Consider the following 22,327-nt stretch of genomic DNA (forward strand, 5'->3'; position numbering starts at 1 on the left):
GTTCATCAGGTTAAGCAAGGTATGTACTACATATGTCTGACACACAATGCCAATTGATTAGGCCTCACTGGACTGCTGGAAAAGATACAATAATTGACAGTCCATGTCATAAGAAGAGCCCTTCTGGATCGTGTGGTGCAGCATCTTGTTTCCACAGTGACAAACCAGACAAGCCCGAAAGAAGGACCTGGGTGCAACTGAACCCTCCCCTAGAGGCAAAACTCATATAAAGCCATTGTCACCAACAGCCATTGATAACATTATTCTCCCAAGTGTGGGCCTTTTGGTTTAAAGAACAAAGTTTACCGACACTGTCAGCCTCTGTGAAGCAGGCAATACTTTTTGTGTTTTCTCATTAGTCCATCAGTCTCAGTGCTGAACAATCACCATGGCAACTCACCCTTAAATGAGAGGGACAATTAACCATGTAAGAGCCACAAAGCAGATGAAAGCTGGGATAAGAAGAAAGTTACATTTAGATGTGTTATTACACCTCAGGTTTTCTTGGCTGGAGTTTTCAGTTTTGTACATTTGCATAGGCTAAAAGGCTAACTGAAAGTTTCTATTATTATTATTATTATTATTATTATTATTATTATTATTATTATTTGTACAGTGGTACCTTGGGTTACATACGCTTCAGGTTACAGACTCCACTAACCCAGAAATATTACCTCGGGTTAAGAACTTTGCTTCAGGATGAGAACAGAAATCGAGCTCCTGTGGCACGGCGGCAGCAGGAGGCCCCATTAGCTAAAGTGGTGATTCAGGTTAAGAACAGTTTCAGGTTAAGAATGGACCTCTGGAATGAATTAAGTACTTAACCCAAGGTACCACTGTATATAGAAAGATGATGTGTTACTGTGTGTGTGTGTGAGAGAGAGAGAGAGAGAGAGAGAGAGAGAGAGAGAGAGAGATATCATGGAATGCCTTCCAGAAAGGTTCACCAGGAACCAGTGTTCCTTCATTTCAGGCATCTGGTGAAACACTTTTTATTTGCTCAGACATTTTAAGTATTATATGTGCTGTGGCTATTTTTAAAATCTCTGCTGGGTGCCCCTAATATGCTGATCAATTTTATGCATTTCTTATGTTGTCCTTTTACTAGATTGTCCGGGAATAATACTTTAATGAAAATTTACATTTTTCCTTTTTTTTTTTGTAAACCCAGCACTCCCCCCCCCCAAAAAAAAACCCATCCAACATACCACTTGAAAATTGCTGAAGGTCTGGGTGGGTCTGCTTTTGTAGCAATTGACATGCACTCTGATAGGTGCTCTGTGATTTTTCATTGTGTTTTAATTGCTTCTTTTTATCTTGTATATTGTTTTGTTGTAGCACAATTTTAATCCCATGTAATTCACATGGAAATACAATAACATACAATATAAGAAAGAAAAGAAGCAATAAAAATAGAATTGAAATTAATAATAGATATTTAATGTGGACAAGCTGCAGACCACCAGAATGCAGATTGTGGACCACTGATGGTCCACAGAACATAGTTTGGGAGTCCCTGTTATAAATATATAGGTATTGAATGTTTGGCCCCTAAGAAATTCAAAGGTTACCAGAGCATAATGGGATCAAGTTGTGAGGGTGTGATTCTGACATTGCCTAGGAAAACACATGGACATCACCAGTTGTGTGAAAGAAATGTTGGCAGAGCTGGGAGAAGTAGCTAGAGGAGAAGAAAAAGGCCTACTGCACTTCATTCCTTGATAGACTTTCCTAAGTAACACTTGCGTACGGCACCACAATATTATTCCTTAACAATATAAATCTACAGGCTTCCGGAGGCAGCGCGAAACGGTAATGGCTGCCCTCTTCTAACCGGGAGAGGGTAGCTCCGCTGAAAAGGGTCGCCCGCTACGGCGAAGCGGGGACCCACATCGGAAAACCGCAGGCGGCAGAAGCCTGCGGTCTTGGGACCCGGCGGGTGCCAGGAGCTGCCCCCGAAACGTTGAAGGAACCCCGTAAGGGGCTCCGGATCGCGGAGGGGGTAGCGGCGCTGAGGGTCGTTCCGCAATCAACGGAGCGAAGCCGCGTAGCTGTTGCCGGTGAGCGCTGACCTTTCTTCCTGAAATTTCTGTTTTGGAAAAGCAACAACCCGTGAGTAATAATAGACTTTGTACAATTTGGGACTTTAAAGCATTGAATTTGGCTGAAAGCGGAGTGACGAAAAACAGGAAGTCCGTCTTCCGCCCTCATTGAACTTCAAAGCAAAGAGCTGGAGGAGTGGAGGTAAAGAGAGATCTTTTAACCTAACTGATCTGAGCACCCATTGAACTTTATTTTAAGTGGAATAAGGACTTTAAGTGCTGGATTTTTTGCGTTTTAGCTGTATGGTGATACCTTTCTTCTATTGGAGCTACACCTTAAGTAAAAAACCCAGGTGCTGGAGCTGCCTGAGTAACTGAGCTGTCAGTTTGCAGTTTGCAGATTTGGATACTTTGAATCTGAACTTTGAAACAATCTGAGAGAGTCTGAACTTGTTACTTTGAAGCATTTGGATTACCAGTATGCACCATTTGAAACACTGTTGTTGCTAAATACTGAATCCTAACTCTGCTGAAATTTCTTACTGAAGGTTCCTGGATTTTGAAATCTGACTTTATTAATTTTACTGGAATTGATCTCTTCCCTAGAAATATTTTAAAAAAACCTCCCCCTAGAGGATTTGGGACTTACAGCAGTGACTTTTATTTCACTTTCCTTTTCCCGGCCCTCTGTTTGACTGTTACCATCTGGGACGTGGCTTTCTCATGGGAACAACTCAGCTTGACCTTGACTCTTAGATAACTTTGGAATGAGTGGCGCAAGAAGGAGAGGAAGAGCTAGACAAACAACTTTGACAACTTTAACCGCAGCCTCCCAGACACGTAGATCATCTGTGCCTACTTTGCCTTCGGAGGAAGAAGCTGCTTCTCTGCCACGGGCAGGGGAGGGAGAAGCTGAGGAATTACAATTGGAAGATATGGCCTCAGGGGTAAGCACCTCTATTTTAGAGAAAATAGAGGTTGCTATCAAAGGGTTAAAAGGTAGCAGAAACGCTCTAATCACTGAGCAGCTGGAGGTCATTAGGCTTCCAGGAACATGAGTTTGTATAAATAGTCAGTCTCCCATGTGTTTGTTCCTTTTTCCCCTTCTCCCCTTTTGGGTGTGTTTGCTGATATGTGTGGTTCGTCGCCGGGGGTTTTTTTGTGTTTGTAAATAAGCCTTTCTTTGAGTTCCAAACCGCTTGCTCCAAGACTCCTCTTTGAAAAGATACTGCCTCTCCTGCCCTTCTAAACCGCTGCGCGAAATGCTCTGCTGTAATGGGACTTGTGACGATGGAAGCGCACTGGGCATTTACATTAAACTAATTAAAGTTTAATGGGACAGGTTATGGATGTTTGTACGTCAAGAAGGAGATAAGGAGTGCAGTTCAGAGTGATTTATGCAAGGACTGGAGCGAAGTAAGAAGCGGTTGCCGACAACGAAAGCCTTCAAAGCAGCTTGAGTCCTGCAACGTGCCTAGAAAAGTTTTAAACAGGCACTGAGCAGTTTGTACTCGCTGGAAGACGTCTTATTCCACAAGGAGCCACCTCAGCAGCTGGGAGACGGTCTACAGGTGTGTGAGTATCGTTCCTAAGCCCCAGGGAGGATGGCAGAGTCCCAGGAAAGTTTTTCTGTCCCGTTTACGCGACTCAATGGGAAAAATTGGCAAGATTGGAAGGCTAGAGTAAGGGTTTGGTTGCAAGCAAAAGAGTTGTGGAGTTGCACTGAAGCACCGCCTTTACAGGCAGCTGCAGACGCGTCTGCAGAAGACAAAGCAGCAGCAGCAGCTTCACAGAAACGCGACAGGAAAGCCCAAGGTCTACTAGTTTTGGCAGTAGGACCAGAGCAAATGCCTTATGTTTCTGAGTTAAAGAACACGCATGAGGTCTGGACGGTTCTGCAGCGGTTAAATTCCAGAAACACTGCGGGGGCCAAGATCCATGCTACAAGATGTTTGTTTGATTTACATCTCCAACCGGGAGCGTGTGTGAAAGAACATATTGCCAAAATGGTGTCTGCCTTTAATCAACTAAGACAGCTGGGCATTCCTTTCTCTATGGAGCAGCAGTCATACATATTGTTGTCTTCTCTTGATAAAAGCTATGAGACTCTAGCTCTAACTTTGGAAGCTATGCCTTCAGCTGAATTAACCCTTGAATACATTTCATCTCGGCTTGCAGATGAACAGGATAAAAGGCAAAGAAAAAGAGGTTTGTCTTTAAAGGGGAGTTATGCTGTGCCTAAGAGTGTTGATGCTGAGTTTGAGAACACAGTAAATGCTTTTGCAGCTAGACACTGTTTTCGCTGTGGTTCCCCTTCCCATCTAATCAGGAATTGCACACGTGAACCTGGTAAAGACAGCACCAAGGCCGTTACCCCTAGTTACCAGACAAGGAGTTCCAGGGGACGTCGAAGGAGAGGAGGAGGTCGTGGCTACTCCCACAGCACACAGCACATGGCTTCAGCAATGGCGTTGATGCAAGGGCGTGGCCAAGGCAGCAATCTACGCTGGTTGATCGACAGTGGTGCATCTCACCACCTGGTGGCGCCATCTAGTGTCCGGTTGCAGAATTGCAAACATTTGCAAACCCCTAAAGTTGTGACAATGGCAGATTCAACTAAACGTTCCTTAGAGACCGTAGGCACAGTGTTCTTGAATTGTTTGCAAACAGAAATCGATGCCTACGTGCTAAAGGGATTGAAGGGGTGTATTTTGTCTGTGTCAGAACTTGATAGAGTTGGGTTTAAAACTGTGTTTGAAAATGGGGTTTGCACTATTTCAAAGAATAACGTATCTCTTTTGCAGGTGGAATGCAGAAATGGGTTATATTATTTTGAGACAAGTCCAGATGAAGTTGAACAGGTTCATGCTGGTTGTGTGAACTCGCCTACCCATAATTCTTGTGTTCATTTATGGCACCGCCGTCTGGGACATATTAATTTTCAGTATGTTAAAAGGCAACCTGAATTATCAGAAGGGTGCAAAATGAACAAATGTGCTAAGTATTTGGATTGTACTGCATGCAAAAGGGCAAAGGTTCGTAGATGCAGCTATCCCAGTTCAGATAGGAAATCTGACAAAGTATTCCAACTTGTGCATATGGACCTATGTGGCCCAATGCCTGTTGCTAGCATGGGAGGTTCGAGGTATGCACTGTGTCTCTCGGATGACAAAACAAAAGTCACATGGTTTTTTCCTCTCAAAACCAAAGCAGATACTGCAGAAACAGTTAAAAATTGGGTTCATGCAGTAGAACTTGAATTCGGTACTAAAGTACTTGCTTTTCAGACAGACAGAGGGTCAGAATTTACCGGGTCTGTGTTGCAGAATTTCTTTAAGAAAAGGGGAATTAAGCATCGTCTGTCTACACCTTATTCCCCCCAAGAAGGAGGCGTGGCCGAACGTAAAAACAGGGTTCTGCAAGAGTTGGCAAACTCTATGTTGTTTGATGCTAAACTCCCTCAAAGTTACTGGGCGGAAGCCTGGCAGGCAGCTACTCATATTCTGAACCGAGTATATAATTCTGTAATTGGCACTACCCCTTATTTTGCTTTATATGGGAAGAAGCCCAAAATTAATTACTTTCGGGTGTTTGGATGTCCAGCCTATGTACTTATCCCAAAAGCGTTAAGGAAAAAGGGAGGTCCAAGGGCTAGGAAACTCATCTTTTGTGGGTATGAACCACACGCTAAATCTTGGAGATTCGTGAACCCAAATGGGGATACTACAAGAGTGGTCCTCAGTAGGAGCGCTGAATTTTGTGAGCAATCCGGATGGACTCACTTACATGGTAACCCTGACATTTTGAGAGATGACTTAGGCATTCATGCTGAGAATGAAAGTCCAGAGAGTAATGAGCCAGAAGGGGATGGTGCACATGGTTCAGATGCAGATTCTGACCAGGCACAAGGTTCTTCTCCTAAGGTAGAAAAGCCAGAATCTAGGAGTGTTCCAACATCGCCACCCAGTAGGCCTAGCAGACAGCAAAAGCGAAGCAGGTCGCCTGCAACACCAAGCCCAAGGGAGGTATCTAAACGGAGGTCTTTATCCCTAGAGGCACATCCAGATATAAAGTCTGAGACAGATTCTGACAGCCAACGGTCAGAGGGGGCACAAGAGGAACAATTGCGCAGGTCAAACCGTGCCACAAAGGGCAAGCCGCCAGAGCGGTTTAAGGTGACAAGTGTATACGTAAATATGGCACAGTGTGAGCCAGATAGCTATATGGAAGTACAACAGCTTCCAAGCTCAGAAGCCGCAAAGTGGCAGGAAGCAATGGAAAAAGAGATGGCTTCAATGAAGTCTCTCGGTGTGTTTACAAGTACAGAGCTTCCAAAAGGGCAACAAGCTGTAGGTTGTCGATGGGTATATCGTTTAAAGCCCACAACTACTGAAGAGTTGCAGTATAAAGCCCGACTAGTTGCAAAAGGGTTTTCGCAGCGCAAAGGTGTTCACTATTCTCAAATCTATGCCCCTACTTCAAGATCGGAGTCACTAAGAATGCTTTTAGCCTCTTCAGCTAAGAAGGGAAATAAGCTGTTTCATTTTGATGTCAATGTGGCTTATTTAAATGCAGACTTACAGGAGGAAGTCTATATGACACCACCACCGGGTTTTGAAGGAGACAAGCCAAACCAGGTCTGGCGCCTACACAAATCCATTTATGGGTTGAAACAGTCCGCCCGTAATTGGAATTCCTGCTTAAACGATGCTCTAGAGAGCATGGGGTTCAGAAAGAGCGCAGCAGATGCGTGTCTTTATCTAAAAGGCTCGGGATGTGAACAAGAAGCAGTCTTGATATTTGTTGACGATTTATTATACAGTGGAAAGGATGATAAACTTGCACAACAATTTGCCACAAAGCTTGGAGAAAGGTTTCAGATAAAATCACTAGGCAATGTATCTGTTTATCTAGGAGTTAAAATTCAGCAAGATGAAAATGGGAACTATTGGCTCAGCCAAGAAGCTAAGATCCAGCAGTTGCTGGAAAGGTTTAAAATGGACAACTGTGCTGGTGTTAAAACCCCAATGGAGTTAAGTTACATAAAGGATGCTCAAGCTGAGCAACAGGCAGAGTTCTGTAATCCCGGGGTTTACCAGTCAGCGATAGGCAGTCTACTCCACATTGCACAGTGGACTCGGCCCAATATAACATATGCTGTCAACATGCTGTGTAGACAAGCTGAAAAACCATCAGTGCATGCTTGGCAAGGAGTAAAGAGAGTTTTAAGGTATCTCCAAACTACCAAAAGGTTTCGCTTAAAACTATCAGCAGAGGGCAGCACACAACTTGAATGTTGGGCCGACAGCAGTTGGGCAGATGCTGGACCAGATAGAAAATCAGTGTCAGGAATGGCGATAAAATTTGGAAATGCACTAATTGGTTGGAGATCAAGAAAGCAGTCACTTATAGCTTTAAGTTCAACTGAATCTGAGTTTAATGCATTATCAGATGTATGTAGAGAACTAGAATTTTATAAGCAACTGGTACAAGAATTGTTTGGAGAATGTTCCCTACCTATCAGAGTGTGGGAAGACAATCAACCTTGTATTAAACTAGCTAAATCAGGTCAATTCAAGGCACACACAAAACACTTGGATATCCGTTATCAAAATGTATGCCAAAGTGTAAAACAAGGTTTAATTGAACTAAAGTATTGTCCAAGCCAAGAAAATCTCGCAGACGGTTTTACGAAAGCTTTGGGTCCGCAATTTCATAAATGTTTCTGTTCAGGTTTAAATTTGAATTAAGGTTGGTACAGCTCAGTGTTACGAGCGAGAGGGGGTGTTGCTATCAAAGGGTTAAAAGGTAGCAGAAACGCTCTAATCACTGAGCAGCTGGAGGTCATTAGGCTTCCAGGAACATGAGTTTGTATAAATAGTCAGTCTCCCATGTGTTTGTTCCTTTTTCCCCTTCTCCCCTTTTGGGTGTGTTTGCTGATATGTGTGGTTCGTCGCCGGGGGTTTTTTTGTGTTTGTAAATAAGCCTTTCTTTGAGTTCCAAACCGCTTGCTCCAAGACTCCTCTTTGAAAAGATACTGCCTCTCCTGCCCTTCTAAACCGCTGCGCGAAATGCTCTGCTGTAATGGGACTTGTGACGATGGAAGCGCACTGGGCATTTACATTAAACTAATTAAAGTTTAATGGGACAGTAAGCACCTCTATTTTAGAGAAAATCTTTGAAAAATTGGAATCTCTGGACAAGAAAGTGGAATCTTTGGACAAGAAGGCTGACGAGCAAACATATAAAATCGATCAAAACACAGAATGTCTAAATAGATTAACTGGACAAGTAGCACAGAATACACAAGCAATTGGAGAATTGAAGGAGGCTGCAGGGGAAAATCGGAAATTGGCTGAGGATACCAGCCAAAAACTTGAAAATTTAGAACAAGAGGTAAGACCACTCTGCAAACAAGTAGGTGAACACCAGACCTATCTTTCTATGATAGAACTGCGGAACCGTGAGAGTAATTTAAGGATAAGGGCGATACCAGAAGTGGAAGAAGGCAACCTAGCTGAGTTTTTGACTAAAGAATTTTCCAAATTTTAGAACTTAGAGGAAAAGGACTTTAAAATTGTATCAGCTTTTAGACTTGGAAGACTTATAAAGAAAGAGAAGCCCAGAGACTGTTTGATAATATTGAGGTCAAAGGAGGAAAGGGACAAGATTCTGGGCCTACACTACGGAAAGTCACTGGACATCTTGGACAAAAGAATTGAGATTTACAAGGACATTCCTAAACAACTGTTGGATCTCAGATCTAACTATTTGGAGCTGACAAGATTGTTAAGGAACAATTCAATCATCTTTAGGTGGGAATTCCCCCAAGGATTATCTTTTACCTTTAGAGGGAAGAAGATTAAAATCAGAACATTGGAAGATAGAGATAAATTTCTGAACGCACACGGAGAGGACCTTCACAAGGGAATTGATCTACTTCCAGGGCCTGAAATACCAGAGGTACCCGCACCCTTGGATCCTGAAGATCCAGTGAATAAGGTACCACCCCCTGAAAAATAACCAGATTTATTCAGGATGTCTCTGCAACTTTTGAGTTGGAATATTAATGGTTGTAACATCCCGGAAAAAAGGAGGAAAATTTTTCATATATTAAAAAAAGAGCAATTGGACATTATTTGCTTACAAGAAACACATGTGACTAGGCTCCATAGAAAGGTGTTAATATACAAAAGACTTGGCCAAGAATTTATATCTTCGGACAGAGTAAAGAAGCGAGGGGTGGTGATATATGCAAAAGAGAGCCTGTCACCTAAATTTTTATTCAAAGATGAACATGGAAGAATCCTAGCAATTGAGATACAACATCAAGGAGAAAAGATTCTGATATTAGGAATTTATGCACCAAATGACGGGAAATCGGAATTTTACAAGAAGTTGCATGAGATTATGTTGGATTATCTGGACTACAACAACATCATTATGATGGGAGATATGAATGGGGTCGTATCGACTAACATGGATAAGTCACAAAACCAAAATGTTACAAAAGACGGCAGACTACCAAAGACTTTTTTTGAAATGACAGACAATATGGACTGGATTGACATTTGGAGAACCAAGAACCCCCTGGGAAGAGAGGGAACATTCTTCTCTGAAGCCCAGCTGACTTGGACAAGAATCGACCAAATATGGATAACTAGAGGTCTGGCACCCAAGGTTAGAAAAGTGGAAATCTGCCCAAAGACCTGCTCCGACCATAATGCACTGAAGATGGACATGACACCAATGCCAACCGGTTCCTTTAGATGGAAGATGAATGACAACTTGTTTAGAGATCAGGAGATTATTAAGAAGGCCCAAAAAGTTTTGAAGGATTACTTCGAGATAAACATGAGCACTACGGTGGAAAAAAGAACTATCTGGGACGCAAGCAAAGCTGTGATGAGGGGGTTCTTGATACAACAGAACGCTGTAAAGAAAAGGATACAAAATGAAAGGAAAGACAAGATCCTGCAGAAAATCAAAGAACTGGAAAAGAAGTTAAGATCAAATCCGAAATCACAGCCGATTCTGAGAGAAATTAAACTCTACCAAGCACAATATTCTAAACTGATAAACCAGGAAATAGAGTGGAAAATTAAATTAATGAAACAAAAAACTTTTGAATCGGCGAATAAATGTGGGAAACTGCTTGCGTGGCAGCTGAAGAAGAGACAAAAATTAAATACAGTTACAAATCTAGAAATCGAAGGAAGAAATATTCAGAACCCCATGGAAATCAGAAAGTGCTTCCAGAGATATTTCAAAAAATTATATACTCAAGGGCCGCAAGACGAGGATGAGATTAAACAATTTCTGGAAAGAAATGGACTAACAAAATTGTCACAAAAAAACAGATCAATCCTGAACAACAAAATAACACGAGAAGAGATTGAACAAGCCATTCAGAACATGCAATTGGGCAAATCCCCAGGGCCAGACGGCCTGACCTCCAAGTATTATAAGACATTAAAAGACTATCTGATCCAACCAATGATGGAGGTCTGCAATGAAATTATGGAGGGGAAGAGGGCGCCGGAATCGTGGAAGGAAGCTTTTATCACATTGATACCAAAACTGGAAACTGAAAAGACACAACTCAAGAACTATCGTCCCATTTCCCTTTTAAATGTGGATTATAAAATATTTGCAGATGTTTTGGCAAGCAGATTTAAAAGAGTTTTAAACGAGGTAATCCATAAAGACCAAGCAGGCTTTCTCCCAGGTAGACATATGTTTGCTAATACAAGGAACATTATTGACATTCTGGAACTTTTGCAAACAGATATAAACACAAAAGCAGTGCTAATTTTTATAGATGTGGAGAAGGCCTTTGATAATATTTCTTGGAAATTTATGAAGGGAAACTTAAAAGAAATGGGAGTGGGACGAGGGTTTGAGAATGGGATTGATGCAATATATTCAGAACAAAAGGCCAAATTGATAGTTAACAATGTGGTTACAGAAGAGTTCAAAATTGAAAAAGGAACACGACAAGGCTGCCCGATTTCCCCTCTGTTATTTATTTCGGTTCTGGAGGTGCTCTTGAACATGATCAGAGGGGACCGGTTGGTGGAAGGGATTCAGGTCGGAGCGAAACAATACAAACTTAAAGCTTTTGCAGATGACCTAGTTTTGACCCTGCAGGAGCCAGAATCTAGTACAGAAAGAGTATTACAATTGATTCAGGACTTTGGTTGGGTGGCGGGATTTAAATTAAACAAAGAGAAAACCAAGGTGTTGGGAAAAAAATTGACAGATACAGAGTCAGAACGGTTTCAGAGAGAAACAGAACTAACTGTTGTCAAAAAAGTAAAGTACCTAGGGGTAAACATAGCAGCAAAAAATCTGAGTCTATTTAAGGATAATTATGAAAAATGTTGGTCTGAAATTAAGAGAGACTTGGACAGTTGGACAAAACTGAAGCTTTCTTTGTTAGGCCGAATTGCTGCTATTAAGATGAATGTATTGCCAAAAATGTTGTTTTTGTTTCAAACACTACAGATTGTGGACAAGACGGAGTGCTTCCGGAAGTGGCAGAAAGATATATCTAAATTTGTCTGGCAGGGCAAAAAGCCCAGAATTAAGTTTAAGATATTAACAGACGCGAAAGAAAGAGGGGGCTTTGCCCTGCCAGACTTAAAGTTGTACTATGAAGCCGCAGCTTTCTGCTGGCTAAAAGACTGGCTACTTCTCGAAGACACTGACGTACTGGACCTGGAAGGTTTTAACAATGCTTTTGGTTGGCATGCATACTTATGGTATGACAAGGTTAAGATCAATAAGGCCTTTAAGAACCATATTGTCAGGAAAGCAGTGTTTAATGTCTGGACAAAATACAAAGACTTATTGGAAAATAAAACTCCAAGGTGGCTCTCACCTCTGGAAGCTAAGGCCCGAAAAAGACCCAATATGGAGGCCAAATGGCCAAAATATTGGGAAATACTAGAAAAAGATGGAGACAATTGGAAATTGCAGAGTTTGGAGAAAATGAAGGACAAAGTGCGAGACTGGTTACATTATGCTCAGATTAAAGAAGTTTTTAAAAATGACAAAAAGTTAGGGTTCCAGGTGGAGAAATCGAAGTTAGAAACAGAATTGTTAGAACCAAAGACTAAGGTGCTATCTAGAATGTATAACTTGCTGTTAAAATGGAACACACAAGACGAAATGGTTAAATCGGCTATGATAAAGTGGGCACAGGACATTGGGCATAACATTATGTTTGAGGACTGGGAAAGGTTATGGACCACTGGGCTGAACTTCACTGCATGTAATGCTCTGAAGGAAAATGTAATGAAAATGATATATAGATGGTACATGACCCCAGTTAAACTTGCCAAAATATACCATTCGTCTGATAATAAATGTTGGAAATGTAAAGAAAATGAAGGAACATTCTTTCACCTCTGGTGGACATGCCCTGAGGTGAAGGCCTTCTGGGAAATGATATATAATGAGCTAAAAAAGGTATTTAAGTATACCTTCACCAAGAAACCAGAGGCCTTCCTTTTGGGTATTGTCGGCCAGAAGGTGCTAAAGAAGGACCGAACATTTTTTATGTATGCAACAACGGCAGCAAGGATACTCATCGCAAAAAACTGGAAAACTCAAGATCTACCCACACTGGAAGAGTGGCAGATGCAGCTGATGGACTATATGCAACTGGCCGAGATGACTGGCAGAATCCGAGACCTGGGAGAAGAGAGGATTGAGGAAGACTGGAAGAAATTTAAGATGTATTTACAAAAACATTGTAATTTGGTTGAATGTTAAGAAGGATGCTAGATTATAAAAAATTGGCCACCACTAAATTAGATTTTGAATTTGATGATAAGTGAGATTAAAGAAAACATAAATTTTATGGAGAATTGCTAGATTATACTTAAACGAGTGGATATAAGATCGTAAACAAGTTGATAATTTGCTTGGAAAAACCTTTTAATGATGTAAATGGGAGCGGGAGACGTGAGGGAGTCCAAAGAAGTGATGAAACTACGTTGTGATAGAAGTAAGATTGTTTATTATTGGTGCATTTGTATTCAAAAACTCTAATAAATATTTATATAAAAAAAAACAATATAAATCTACAAACTCCATAGACACAAGCAAGAAATGAGTAACACTTCCGCACTTCAAAAAGCAAGATTGCATTTTTGGACCCCCGGTTTCTTTAACTATTAATGTCCTTTCTCAACAGTGGGGTTGGGAAGAAGAGGTATGGCACTGAATTTTACAGTACATTTACATTATAACAAGTTTATAGAAGCCTCGTAATTCACCGTGTATTTCAACAGAAGTTTGGACTGCTTCCAATTTAATTTTCTGAAGTTGGAGTTTGCAGCTGGGTCACTCCCGGCATAATCTAGGAGATGTATCTCCTAAGGCTGTGAATTGGAACAACAGCATCTCAGCTGTAGCCTGTCACCAGGAGCCATCATTTACGGCACTTGAGGTCTCAGGGCAAAACATCAAAATCACTTTATGTGGACACAGCAACATGGCTGGCTTCATAAATTTTGTTGCAAGGAGCAATAATCAATACTTCATGTTTAATGATGCAAAACTGAAATTAGTATAGATTTTATGTCTTCTGCTATTCCAAATTATGCAAATTTTACTAGCCCCTTTTGTAGTTGTCCTATTACAGCTTTCCATAAAAAAAACAAGCCAATAATATTTAATCGAATGATTGAATGGTCCCAAAAATGTTGCAGACATTTTTTAGAAAGGGTTGTTGTTGTTTTTTACTAAGTCTTTACCCCTAGGTTAATATAAAATGATGTCAAACACATGCACAAAATGATTTATGTAAGTCATGTAGGTTTTGTCACCCTTGGCTATATATAAAGTCAATTGTAAATTGTTTCCACATTCTAAATTACCTTATGTTGCTTTGGGATACACTGAAAACAAAATTGACCGCTGGAGTGCTTTGGAAAATGAAAAAGGTTATCTTTTAGAATCAAGTACTATAGGCAAGTAATTTTTCAGGAAAACCTGGGGAGTTTTCTGAGTTTTACACATGTCAAAAAGGAGAAACTATTTTTGAGGAAATCTGGAAATGGAAGATGAGTTTAATGACTGGGCTCCTCCAAATGGCTTTTAAATTGGTCTGCAACGGTAAGTGTTTAAAATCATCTTGCAACATTTCAGCCATTTGATGAAGTGGTTAGGGGGTGCGTCTTTCAGAAAATGAGAAGTTGGAAGACGTTTTTTAACGCATCTTGACAAATCTACTTTATACCTGATATATTGTTGAAGTATTGATCAGTGTTTCCAAGTTGATGGTAAATGAAAGTTGCATCATTAGTAAATCTGTGATGCAGTGTCCATTTTTAATTTCTGAAAATTCTGCTTCCCCACAGCAGGAACTTAAGACTGTGTTTTGTTTTTTTGTGGTAGAAGGTACATCTACCAAGTTTCAGAACACTGTAACTTTGCAGTCTCATTGGGTTGGGTCTAGGCTTTGCCTTCTGCAGATGAAAAGGCTCATTCTGTCAACAGATGACTTTTGAGCCAGCGCAGACATCCTGCAGCTGGAGGAAATGGCTCACTGGGTGGGCAGAACTGCTTTGCTAGCTTCCCAGCAGATGGCTTACTGTTGCTTACTGGGAAGAAGAGGGTAGAGGCAAAGCAGTGGCAAGGTTGGCATGGTGAACACACACAAGCAGAGTCATCAAGTAAGCCACTTTTTGGGGGGGACTTTTTTGGATTCCCCCCCCCCCGTGCTGCCCCCACAGTCTTCCAGATGGTTCCTTAACTTTCTGGAACAGTGTAGAAGGTGGAACTGGAGTAGGCAGGAGGGAGAGGATGATGGACTCAAGGGCATCCTGATCAAATTTGCAGATGACACCAAACTGGGAGGGGTGGCTAACACCCCAGAGGACAGGATCACACTTCAAAACGACCTTGACAGATTAGAGAACTGGGCCAAAACAAACAAGATGAATTTTAACAGGGAGAAATGTAAAGTATTGCACTTGGGCAAAAAAAATGAGAGGCACAAATACAAGATGGGTGAAACCTGGCTTGAGAGCAGTACATGTGAAAAGGTTCTAGGAGTCTTGGTTGACCACAAACTTGACATGAGCCAACAGTGTGACGCGGCAGCTAAAAAAGCCAATGCAATTCTGGGCTGCATCAATAGGAGTATAGCATCTAGATCAAGGGAAGTAATAGTGCCACTGTATTCTGCTCTGGTCAGACCTCACCTGGAGTACTGTGTCCAGTTCTGGGCACCACAGTTCAAGAAGGACACTGACAAACTGGAACGTGTCCAGAGGAGGGCAACCAAAATGGTCAAAGGCCTGGAAATGATGCCTTATGAGGAACGGCTAAGAGAGCTGGGCATGTTTAGCCTGGAGAAGAGGAGGTTAAGGGGTGATATGATAGCCATGTTCAAATATATAAAAGGATGTCACATAGAGGAGGGAGAAAGGTTGTTTTCTGCTGCTCCAGAGAAGCGGACACGGAGCAATGGTTCCAAACTACAAGAAAGAAGATTCCACCTAAACATTAGGAAGAACTTCCTGACAGTAAGAGCTGTTCGACAGTGGAATTTGCTGCCAAGGAGTGTGGTGGAGTCTCCTTCTTTGGAGGTCTTTAAGCAGAGGCTTGACAACCATATGTCAGGAGTGCTCTGATGGTGTTTCCTGCTTGGCAGGGGGTTGGACTCGATGGCCCTTGTGGTCTCTTCCAACTCTATGATTCTATGATTCTATGAGAGGAAAATTGGCAAAAGTTGGTAAACCTCAGTTAACCAAGGAGCAGCACAAGAGTGGATAGAATGTTGGACAGAGTAAGATGTGGGTTCAGATTCCTGGTCAAGCTCCCTCCTGGTGATCACAGCAAAGCCACTGGAAGGAGGCCAGGTGTGCAGCACCATTAGGCTAAAAATCATGAAGCTAAAACCTTTAGCCCCTGTAATCCTCAAGCACGGTACTTCCACCAAAGGCACACTGGAATGAAATACCTTCAGAATTTACTTTAAAATCAATTGTAACATGGCATAATATCCCCCTGGGAGTGGAATTCCAAATGGGGGCCAGCACTGAGAAGGCCCTCACCCTGATACTCATTAATCTGTCATCAGCAGCAATAACAACATGTGCTGCAACCAGCCCATTGATGTTTAGTATTTTCTACAGACGCGGGTGGCGCTGTGGTCTAAACCACAGAGCCTAGGGCTTGCCAATCAGAAGGTCAGTGGTTCGAATCCCCGCAATGGGGTGAGATCCCGTTGTTCAGTCCCAGCTTCTGCCCACCTAGCAGTTTGAAAGCTTGTCAAAGTGCAAGTAGATAAATAGGTACTGCTCCGGTGGGAAGGTAAATGGCGTTTCTGTGTGCTACTCTGGTTCACCAGAAGTGGCTTAGTCATGCTGGCCACATGACCCGGAAGCTGTCTGCGGACAAACGCTGGCTCCCTCGGCCTATAGAGCGAGATGAGCGTGCAACCCCAGAGTCATCCGCAACTGGACCTAACGGTCAGAGGTACCTTTACCTTTACAGACATTAAAGGAGTAGCTCCAGTATCAGGTGACCTTTGACTCAGCCCTAACCTAAACTGGCCCTTTACTTGAGAATGCAGAACACAGGTATGTTTGAGCTATGGGTCTCCTTGCCAACAAATCCAAAACTTTATTTTCATTCCCAGATTTATTCTCAGGTCAGCTTTGGCGCAACGTACAATGCACATTTCCTCCTTTTGTTTTTAGAATGATCTTAACCTTGTCAACTTTGAGGGTTTTTTACCTTGCAAACTGGCAAGCAATTCACCCTGAGCCTCACTTAGCTCCGATTGGCCTTTGTCTTTACATTACATTCTAAAACTAATGAGCTAAAGGAAGACGTGAAGCAATGCCTCAGCTTCTTAAATTGCCTTCAAGTCCACTTCATGTTAAATTAGTACAGGATTGATACACAGTAGAGAATGGCGAGATATATTAAGTTAGAGATGATGTGTTTGTTTTCTAGTCTTATCTGGGTTCTTTGAGCCTTTTGTGGTTTGTTTGTTTTTGCCTGAATAACTTTTTATTGTGTTAAATCTGAGTCTAGAACTTGTTAATGAAAAGCATGTCAGCAAAGGTCCCTTCACACAGAAAGATGCATTTCTCAGGGACAGGTAATTGCTTTTCATATCAAGGGCAGAGCCTATTTATATGTTTTATCCCTCTGCTTTTCTTGTTAGGCCAGGGGACTCTTGTCCTGCTATTAATAATCTTTGCCACAGACTTTGCTTGGCTTTTCTTTGTCTTCCTTTTCCTCTGCCTCATCTTTGCCTCACTGCACCACCTTTGCCCTCCCCACCCCAATTAATGGGCATCATGTAGGCGACCCTTTTCTCCAGCTGTATCTCATATTAACCGGATGGGGCAATCCACTTAACCTGAGCACAAGAGGAGCCCTGCTGGATTGTACCAAATGTCCATTGAGTCTTCACAGGGTAGCCTTCACAAAGCCAATAAGCGGGACATGGAACTAATAATATTTTCTTACTCTTCGTCCCCAGCAAGTGACATGCATGTGGGTCACCGTCATGACTAACAGGCAGATAGACCTGTTGTCCATGAATTTGTCCAATCCCTTTTAGATCTACAGCTTTCCTCTCCCACCAGCAAAGGTTGCAGCTGGAACTAGCAGCCATTGCATGAGAGGCGAGGAGGATGAGATTGCTGTCTATATCACCATCATCATTACCTGCCATTTACCAGCAGGTCCCAGGACATGTTGCAACAAATTAAAGTTCAAACAAAGTACAGTCGTGGAAATAGGGTCGATACTAGTTGTGATGCCTATATTGTCTGCAGCATCAGAGGGGGTATAACTCTATATATCAGGTGTTGGGAATCAAATATGAAGAGATGGCTGTTGCACTCATTCTGCTTGCAGGTTCATATAGGCATTCGGTTATCCTGAGAGCTGCAGTGTCTTGCTTCAAGACAAATACCGAGTACATCAAATTAATACACTGGCATCTTTTATTTTTGTCCCACTACAGGAAGAACTCAAAAAGCTGCAACATATATTGGAGCAAATTAGTGATGGGAAATATTTGCTTGAAAAGTAAGTACTAACATATTTGGATTGCCACCACATAAAAACCTTGTGTAGATTTTAATGGAGACTTTTAGGTTTGTTCAGCTTTAATGGGATCGCTCAGCTAAAGTTTTGTTGTAATCCTACACCCATTTTCCTGGGAGGAAGCCCCACTGAACTCAACAAGACTTACTTCTGAATAGACAAGCAACATGCTATTAGTCAAATCAGTGGGATAGGAATTCATTTAGTTTAAAGCATCTTGCTTTATTTTTAATATAATTCTAAAATGACCTTCTATGTCTGCATCTATCTGCATGTTTATACCGGTATATCCTTTATGTAGCATCATCTAGGTGTCACCTTTTATAAAGTATAAGAGGACACATCCTTCTTACAACCTATACATTAATAGAAGGCAGTCAGCGGAGGAAAGGAGGGGAAATGAAGGCAAGAATATAAGGGGGAAGAATCAGCAATTATTTCATTTATGTATATTTAGGCACCACAGCACCCCTTGTCACCTCCCATAGTGCCCAGAGGCATCTTGCCCTTATGGACTTTATCTTTTGCTCTCCCTTTTTAAAAAAGCTTTGGGCAGTGGCTAGGCTTTCAGGAAAATAAAGAATAGCCCTCTCTAGCTGCCCTACTTTCTTCCCTTGCTTTCCTTTCAATTTTTAATTTACTTGTAGAAATTATCTCTCTTCCTTTGTTTCAAGATCTGGAAGTGGGTGGGCGATTGTGTCAAGTGTATGAAGACATCAAACAAAATATTAAAATACCATGTACTGTACATGTGGCCCAGAGGTATTCTTCTTTGGGAAGGAAAGCAAGAAGGCAGGGCATCTGGAAGTCAATGTTTTGCTGCCCAGCTGCCTGGACTGCTTGAAAAATAAATAAAAAGAGAATATAGGGAATGCAAAAATAACACTGCTGTTGAGTAGTAAATTTGGGGAACTGGCAGGGGCTGGAGAGTCTTTTGGGGACATCTTTAGGGGTTGCCTGTTTGGGGAGGGGTGATTTGCCTGTTTCAGTTTGTTTGTTTTTTGCCTTGGGGCCTTTTTTGAGGAAGGGGGTGGATGGTGGGTGTTTCCTTTGAGCATACCAGCTTTCCTTCTCAGAAATGTGTATTTTGAAGAGCTTTAGGGAGGGTAGTATCTGGGGCTCAAGCCCAACTGCTACCTTGTACTTATTTTCTTGGGAAATATGTCTACAAGCTCACAAAGACTGGACAGGATGGGAGTGCGCTGCAGTAGGGTATATGGAGTAGAGCAGGCATGGCCAAACTTGGCCCTCCAGCTGTTTTGGGACTACAATTCCCACCATCCCTGACGACTGTTCCTGTTAGCTAGGGATGATGGGAGTTGTAGTCCCAAAACAGGATGGTGCCAAAGTATTTTGAGGAGGGACCTGAAGGAAAATAATAGAAGTGATATACCAATGGAGGTATTGTGGGAAGCATAAGGAACAACAAAGGAGAAAGGGTGAATCCTTTTGAGGTAGCGTCTGTGGGAACTTGGTGAGCAAAGGTCACACATAGGGAAGTATTTCAAAATGCAAGCAGACCAATGAAAGAAAGCAAAGCTATGAAGGGTTTTGAAGACAAGGATGAAGAACTTACATGGAATTGGGAAAAGGAGCCAGAGTAAAGATTAAAGGAGAGGTCAGAGGAAAGAGAGGAGTGATGATGATAATGATCTACCAAGTAAGGTAAAGGTAAGGTAGAGGACACCTGGACGGTTAAGTCCAGTCAAAGGTGACTATGGGGTGAGGCGCTCATCTCGCTTTTCAGGCCGAGGGAGCCGGTGTTTGTCCACAGACAGTTTTCTGGGTCATGTGGCCAGCATGACTAAACCACTTCTGGCACAACAGAACACTGTGATGGAAGGCAGAGCGCATGGAAACACTGTTTACCTTCTCACCACAGCAATACCTATTTATCTACTTGCACTGGCATGCTTTCGAACTGCTATGTTGACAGGAGCTGGGACAGAGCAACGGGAGCTCACTCTGTTGTGGAGGTTCAAACCACCAACCTTCTGATCGGCAAGCCCAAGAGGCCCAGTGGTTTAGACCACAGCACCATCCGTGTCCCTACTGATCTACCAAGTACTGTTGCATGAGCAATAATTGCAAGGGTTAAGGCATTGGTGGGAAACTTCTGGACCGCTCATTAGGCCTGCACAATTTCCCACAAACCACCGTTACTTGCCCCACACCTTTATGGTGTGCTTCTAGTGCCACTCAGCTGATTTTGAAGTTTGAAAGGTGTCTGTCTCCTGATGTCATTATGGTGGCAGCTGATTGACAGGTGGGTGGTTCCACCCATCTGTCAAAGTTGGCCCACAAAAGTGAAAGGTACAGAAATCTGGCCCAGCAACCTTGGGTTTCAGGACCCAACCTTGGTTAATTTTTGTACAGTTTCACAAAGCACATCAATTGCATAAGAAGAGGTATGGTTGTTTTCAGCTTGAAGAATGTGGTGCTGGAAGAACCAGCAGCATCAGAAACATCAAGAAAGGAAGTCCAAGCAAAGGTAAATGCTAAACTGGCCCACTATGCTGCTTTTGGCAGCATTTTAGGGCAGCCTAGCCTTAAGATCTCCAGCAACATTTCCCTCATCGGCCTCTGTGTCTTCTCCAAAGGAGACCCATTTCAGAGTAAGCAGCTGGAGCATGTTCTCTTTTAAATGAATCTATGTACTTGGAGACTTTACAAATGTCATGGTGAAATAGATTTTAATGGATAACCTCTCTTTTACAGCCATCAGCTCGCTATGGATGTGGAGAATAATATTGAGAAATATCACATTAATTTACAGCCCTTGGAATCCAAAGTGAAAGTGTAAGTGATATAAAGTCTACTCTTTTATGTTTGCTTTAGAAATGCAGCAACATTGCCGGAGCTCTAGGGAGATGCTTTATTTGGCTGATTGCCTTTGATTTTTAAGTGTCTTCATTCTTCTTCCTTACACGTAAGGTTAGGATTAATCTAACAGGAAAAGGTAACAAGAGCATATTTGATCCCTTTAAATCATATAAACTGAAAATTACTGTGGAGTGCAAATGCAGTACAAAAGCCACAGAGGAAGTTTTGCACGGTACATTTTGTTTGCTGGTTATGAATTCTGAGGGAAGATGGAAGAGAGTCAGCGTGTTACGAAAAAGAAGATAGGTATTGATGGTGGATCCCAAGTGTTTTATGGCTGCTGAGGGGCTGATGTTACATTATCTGAAAGCTTCTCTATGGTGGTCAGATGCAAAAGAGGCCAGTGTGAATAAAAAGTTGCATAAGAATGTAGAGCAGGGGCCCTGAAGTGATTTTATTTTATTTTTATTTATTAAATTTGTATACAGGGTTGCCCCGCAAGATGAATGCCTCGCAAGACGAAAAACCCGCTAGACGAAAGGGTTTTCCGTTTTTCGATGCGCTTCGCAAGACGAATTTCCTTATGGGCTTGCTTCGCAAGACGAAAACGTCTTGCGAGTCTTGCAATTTTTTTCGCTTTCCCCCCCTTTTTCTAAGCTGCTAAGCCGCTAATAGCCTCTTAGCCGCTAAGCCGCTAAGCCGCTAATAGCCGCTAAGCCGCTAATAGCGCTAATCCGCTAAGCCATCAATGGGCTTGCTTTGCAAGACGAAAAAACTGCTAGACGAAGAGACTCGCGGAACGGATTATTTTCGTCTTGCGAGGCACCGCCGTACCGCCCTTCATCCATAGATCTCAGGGTGGTTCACAACATAAAATTACACAAAATACATAAGGAAAATAAGGAGGGGCCAGCAACCACAACCTCCCACAACACATTTAAAAGGGCATCAGATGTCAAACATCCAAAGAAGAATGCTTTCATCTCATGCCTAAATGTGTATAATGAAAGCACCACAAATGGGGAGCCATTGCAGAAAATGTCCATTCTTGTGTTGCCACTTTCCAGACCTCTTGTAGAGGAGGCACATGAAGAAGGGCCTCAGAGAATGATTTCAGGTTCTGGGTAGGTCCTGAGCTGTTTAAGGCTTTATAGGTCAACACCAGAACTTTGAATTGGGATACAGAAGCAGCCCCCGGGTGGAGCCACTATGCAAACTTCTCATCAGTTGCTGCAAGTGATTGAGGTGAGGCATCAGGGAAGTCAGTGTGGTGCAAACACACCAATGGAGACAGTCTGGCACTCTTGCCCATGTGTTGACCTCCCTGCCATGCCACCCTTTCTTCTCCTCTTCCTGGTAAGCAGCAGTGACCCATC

The 22,327-nt window shown here is 42.3% G+C and overlaps 1 protein-coding gene across 2 annotated transcripts in view; it reads left to right on the forward strand.

Moving 5' to 3' along the window:
- The window catches only part of LOC309342169 (schwannomin-interacting protein 1), a 372,887-nt gene that overhangs the window by 60,299 nt on the left and 290,261 nt on the right, over nt 1–22,327 (forward strand). For both annotated transcript variants that reach the window (XM_081862495.1, XM_081862498.1), the window contains exons 2-3: nt 18,046–18,110; nt 20,847–20,927. In XM_081862495.1, the coding sequence (XP_081718621.1) occupies nt 18,046–18,110; nt 20,847–20,927 (146 nt within the window). The remainder of the gene's footprint in view (nt 1–18,045; nt 18,111–20,846; nt 20,928–22,327) is intronic.

The sequence above is a fragment of the Podarcis erhardii genome (assembly GCF_964252035.2).
Source record: "Podarcis erhardii genome assembly, chromosome: 5".
NCBI classification, from domain to species: Eukaryota; Metazoa; Chordata; class Lepidosauria; order Squamata; family Lacertidae; genus Podarcis; species Podarcis erhardii.